A 5,438-nucleotide genomic window follows, 5' to 3' on the forward strand; every position below is an offset into this window, starting at 1 on the left:
CAGCTGAATTAAGCATCGGTTAACTATCTCACACTGCTCCGCACAGTAGTTTCGAGCTCCCAATACTTCAATATTGTTTTTTTTTTGGGCTGAGATTTCACTTCCGTTATCCTATTAGAAACACTCAAGGTCATGAAAGCAGTAGTACTCATATTAATAAATGCAAGTATATATTGTTGTGGCATCAGTTTAATTTGTTTATAAGAATTATAACTAAAATCAAACACCATTGCCTATTTCTAGGCTTATGGTGTGAAACTAAAATGGGTGCTGATGTGTATGTGAAATAAATTAAGTAGCATTGCAACTATAAATTTTTAAAGCAAATAAATACTAATATTTATAATATTTTATAAAAATATGTATATTCAAACTTAATTTTATTTTCACAATTTTCACAATTAATTTTCTATACAAAGTACTTATTGCTAACAAAACTTATACTATAAAGTTTATTTACAATTTTTCTTTCCCAAATAATAAATATTTACTCACCTTAAATATTGAGCCTGATTTAAGTCCTAAACAAAACTAAGTCCACTAAACAAAAATAGTACTGGCACCCATTTTTTATTTACAGTGGAACTTGTCTAACTCGAATCACCATAAATCACAAAAGAAACTTCGAGTTAGAGAGACTTCCGAGTTACAGAATGTAATTTGTATGAATTTTTACTTCTATTGCCAATTTAATAGTTAAAATTATGAAGAACTTCGAGTTAGAGCAGTTCGGGTTATGGAAGTTCAATTGTATTTATATGCTATACTTATTTCAAAGTCTCGTTGCGGTTTTTAATGGAAATTAAAGTTATTTTTGTATATTTATTAATGGAATAAAAGAACAAAAACTACCCTAGTATTTTTTGTCAAAAATTATTGAAACCCGTTTCGACAATCTAATATTGCCATCGTCTAAGGTCAGTTACGCTGACAAATGTTTCAAACACGTACAGTTGATAATAAAAGTATGACACCAAAGCCATAATTAAATTCAAAAATATTATATTTTAATGGCATTTTCGTATGTGCTAGTGTGCAATTATTGATTATTTCTTCAATTTCATAACGATGCAAAGCGAGTGTATGTTTGTAGGCTTGCATTTGCACTCGTGTGCCTCATTACTTGATCGTGCGCATTTATTGATGGAAATCGCTTCTGTTCGTATGTGTATGTGTAAATAGCGAAAATTGGCACATTTATTTAATCCTGAACGCAAAAGTACATAACCTTGACTAAGAAAAAAATAGACGTAGCCTAAAAATAGATATATGTTTGTCAGCGTGCAAAATTGTCTTTGTTTGATTTTCAAATTTTAGCGTGCTCTTTCCAGTGCTTCTCTGGACCTGCTTAGACCACATACCCTCAACTGATACTTTCAGAAATATAGCTTATGCCTCCTTGACCTATCCAGCTCATGTTTCGGCGTTAATCGTAACTGATTATTATAAAGGTATTTCCTTCTTTCGCTTATTTCATCACTTTTTTTCAAAACATATTTTAAATATGCAAATTTTAACACATACTTTATTTTACGTTATACACTCACATATACAATAACCAATTACATATAAATATATTATTTCTTAATTCAAAAACTTTTCATACGAATACACTAATTCGTTTTTTGTTTGATCTGTTCACCGCTGATTCGACGCCACATACATCGTAACAACAAAACAAGAGCTCCTAGTGCAACTGTAACAGCGGCAACAAGCAGAGCCACCACATCCACTAAATAGAATTGGTACCACTTCAAGTCGAGACCAGTAGCGCGCAAGTGCCGCGCGCCCTTGTGACGTATGACATAATCGATCCAGTAGAGCGCCGTCTCACGTGCGCCCAATGGACGATCGTGGAATATGCTCGAGATGCGTCTGACATTATCGCGAAATGTTCTGTTCTGAAGCAATTCCTGTAGACCATGCTGTAGTTGCTCACTTGTAAGCGTATGAAAGTCCAGCATGACGGCGTAACCATTGGCCTCGGCTCTCTTTAAATTTAGATGCTGTGGTGAAGAGAAAATCGTTAGCTTGAATATTTATTTATTTATTTTAACACTTCAGCTAAGTCGGATTTACCTGATCACAGTAGAAGGGCATGCCGAGTATAGGCACGGCATGGTAGATAGCTTCCTGCATGCCAAAGAGACCGCCGTGCGCAATGAAAACACGTATATTAGGGTGTGCCAGTATATCATTTTGTGGCAACCACTTTTTGACCATAATATTCGAAGGTAAATTCGCAATGCTATCGTTTTCGAACTTCCACAAGATACGCTGTTTCAGCTGACCGAATACTTTGAGAAAGATTTGTAACTTCTTCAGCGGCATATCTTTACTTTGCACTTGACTGCCCAAACTGAAATAAATGGCGCCATGTTCGGCACCATCGAGGAACTGCTGTATGTCCGCGGGCAATTGTTTCGGTGGGTAGATGTGCATACCACCAACATTGATCATGCTATCGATCGTAGGACCCGCTGACGACAATGGTGTATAATTGTTAATTAATATGGCCGAGAGATTCCTATTCATATCGGAGACACTGGGGAAGTTTACTGCAAAAAGAAGTAAAAGTTTATGAAATATGGCTCACTTCAAGTCTTAACTATCAACTAACTTGATAGATGTCCAAAGTATTTCTGCACTAGCGCATCCATTTTCGGATAATACGAAAATTCACGGTCCAAATCCGTGCGCAATGTGGTGTAGGCATTCCGTACGCGTTCCAAAAAGCTCATACGTTCCGTTAACGGCAGGTAGCCGTGTGGCACGTAGGACCAAGGCGTTACAATGCCGAACATTTGACTCATATATTGTTGTTGTGCAAAAGTTGCGGTGCTTATAACGGGTATATTATAGACATGTGCCAGGGCCAAAAATGCATCCTGATAGAATTGTTCGACCAACAATAGATCATAGACACCGTGTGTTTGTTCGGCATTGATGATAGCTTGTATTTTCGGCTGCTTCAGTGCATGCTCTGTGGTTGAGAGCCCCAGAACTTCGCTCATTTTCATGAATATGGATAGCTCATTGTGCATTTCATAGATCGTTTTGCCGCCGAATGCGCTGTGTACTGCAATGATGAATATTAAATTAATATTTCTATGGCTAATATGTGAGTGATTTTCGCCTACTTTCCGACCAAAAATCATAGACTGGCTCAATGAGTATCTCCGTGTAATTACCGCCTAACTTTTGTGGTTCTAACGTGATTGCTGTTATCATGGTGATCTGATGATTAAGAATTAAGATGAAAATATTTAAATTTTACAAATTAACTTAATATATTTTACCTCATGTTCATGCTTCAACAACTCACTAATCAGCACACGATGCATCATATAGTGACTCTTGCCCGGGAATGCGTAGACCGCAAGTATTTTGGCGCCATCGATTATGGGCGTTTGTGCCGCAAACATTGCCAATGCCAGTAGAGCCAACAGCATCTTAAACGAATATTCCAGAAATATTGCGGATTTGTTTTAAATATTTAGATAAATAAATTCTCGTTTTGAAAATAATGCAAACACAACGTTTGCTTGTCAGCAAGTAACTGAAGTAATTTATCCTAAAACCTAACATAAATAGTCCCGTAATGTGACATAATACCTGTGCACTTGAGGTGTTTTAACTAAATATCCTTTGCGAGAAGGTCACAAAGATAATGAACATAGCAAACAGTCATGATTAGTTCGTTTTCGAGGAATAATAAATAAAGAACATTTTCTTAAGATATCTCTTTGTAAGTACGCAAAGAATTGCGTAACAGCGCATAACGCACTCCGAAAATTGCCTGCACTATCTCAGTCTTTCGTTCGTTGTAAAGCAGGTAGCGTCTACAGAATAGCACAACTGCTGTGCAAATCCCTTGTTGTTGCTCGCGAGTGCAAAGTGGTCATGCAAGCAGCGCAAAAATTTGCAAGACATATTTATACCAAAAATGGAAATATGATACCTTTGAATATTAAGAAGATTATTTTATCTATAAGTGCAAATATATTATATTGTGCTACAGTTCGAGTACTTATGGCGATTATTCTAAATATGTACACTGAGAAAAAATACTTTATTTGTAAGTGCAAAACTATTTGGAGAGATATCTAGAACTCTACGTCACCTATGAGAGCAATGCTGGTAGGTATGTTCTTGTTGGCTCTCTGATTACATATCAATAATGCAATTTCTGGATATCTCTCGACATGTACTTCATCTGCTAATTCATATTTGAGATCAAATGTTTATTTTATCCAGAATACTAGCTACTACTCCAGTCCATTGCTTACTTATAAATAAACAAGAATATTATCCGTATTATCATACATAAGATTGATAATTTTTATACATACGAAAGTCGTTGAATAAGTCAGTTGATCTCGTTTTTTTTTTTTCAAAAAAATATTGATCCCCTTTTCTTCCAGATTTAAATCATTTATTCAAAATACTTGGAAAATAAAAGATTGAAACTGAGATTTAAAAAAAAAATATGACACTGAGTGTCTACTTTTCTATCAACTTGAAGTCTTTCAGTAAATTAAAAGCACTTATTCTAGATTCCTTTAAATAGAAATCCGCTGAATTTATTATTATCTATACTACTATTATAAAGAGAAAAGATTTGTATGCATGTTTGTAATGAATAAACTCAAAAACTACTGTGCTGATTTGAAAAATTATTTCACCATTGGAAACCCCGAGTAACATAGGCTATATTTATAGAATCTAGAAACTTTACTTTCTAGATCCCATGATGGATAATCTTAATCTGAAACTGAAACTGAAAATTGCCTTGCAAGTCATCTTCTTCTCATTTTACTTTTTTAAATGAACCCACGCAAGAAACGGGAAAGTACATATGTACATGGGAAGTATGGGAGAGTGTGTATAAGTCGAACCCGTGCGAAGCCGGAGCGTTCTGCTAGTTTTTTATATAATACAAATCATATTTCTGTAACAACACATCATTTTTGCTCCCACTGTTTACCATTTTTTAGCTTTCGCGAACTAGTAACGATTATCCTTTGTTGTAATAATTTATATCTATGAGATAGTTTTACTTTCTTCTACGATTTACCGTTGCTCAAGCGCAAGGCCACCGAACTCCAACAATGCACACTTGTTACTGAACTGATAACATCACGTATATTTGCGCTGAGCTCATAAGCTTCTTGATTAATATTTGCAACATTGTTACAATAAACTACATTTTATTTAAATATCTACATATATTACATAGCGCTGCAAGTAAGTTTTCTGCTAGTAAGTGTCGTCATTTATTTCTCTATAGGATTGCCAGATTACGTTCTAGTAATTGGCACTGCTTTTGTAATTTTTTGTAATAAAGAAGAGATTACTAGAAATACCTTCCAACTATAAGAAAACTGTATTTTTGTTGATTGTTTTTTAAACAAATTATTTATAGAAATTATGGTAAA

The 5,438-nt window shown here is 34.8% G+C and overlaps 1 protein-coding gene across 2 annotated transcripts; it reads right to left on the bottom strand.

Annotated features, from left to right (window-relative positions):
* Positions 1-1,503: 1,503 nt before the first annotated feature.
* Positions 1,504-5,219, bottom strand: LOC105218580 (UDP-glycosyltransferase UGT5). 2 transcript variants are annotated; one of them, XM_029044427.2, is made up of 6 exons: positions 5,078-5,219; positions 3,300-3,452; positions 3,141-3,237; positions 2,621-3,079; positions 2,080-2,558; positions 1,504-2,006 (listed from the first exon to the last, which is right to left on the bottom strand). In XM_029044427.2, exons 2-6 carry the CDS (start codon positions 3,450-3,452, stop codon positions 1,614-1,616), a joined length of 1,581 nt encoding a protein of 526 aa, XP_028900260.2. In that variant the 5' UTR covers positions 5,078-5,219; the 3' UTR covers positions 1,504-1,613. The 2 variants fall into 2 exon arrangements, with proteins under 2 accessions (XP_028900260.2, XP_011192568.2); XM_011194266.3 differs by having other exon boundaries at positions 4,988-5,148.
* Between the last annotated feature and the right edge of the window lie 219 nt (positions 5,220-5,438).

The sequence above is a fragment of the Zeugodacus cucurbitae genome, chromosome 6 (genome assembly GCF_028554725.1).
Source record: "Zeugodacus cucurbitae isolate PBARC_wt_2022May chromosome 6, idZeuCucr1.2, whole genome shotgun sequence".
In the NCBI taxonomy this organism is placed as follows: domain Eukaryota; kingdom Metazoa; phylum Arthropoda; class Insecta; order Diptera; family Tephritidae; genus Zeugodacus; species Zeugodacus cucurbitae.

Bases quoted from the DNA above. Each gene is read 5' to 3' on its own strand.
- LOC105218580 (XM_011194266.3), bottom strand. The intron at 3,238-3,299 runs GTAAAATATATT...CTTAATCATCAG, and splicing joins TGTTGAAGCATGAACATGAG to ATCACCATGATAACAGCAAT. The intron at 2,559-2,620 runs GTTAGTTGATAG...TTCTTTTTGCAG, and splicing joins ATACTTTGGACATCTATCAA to TAAACTTCCCCAGTGTCTCC.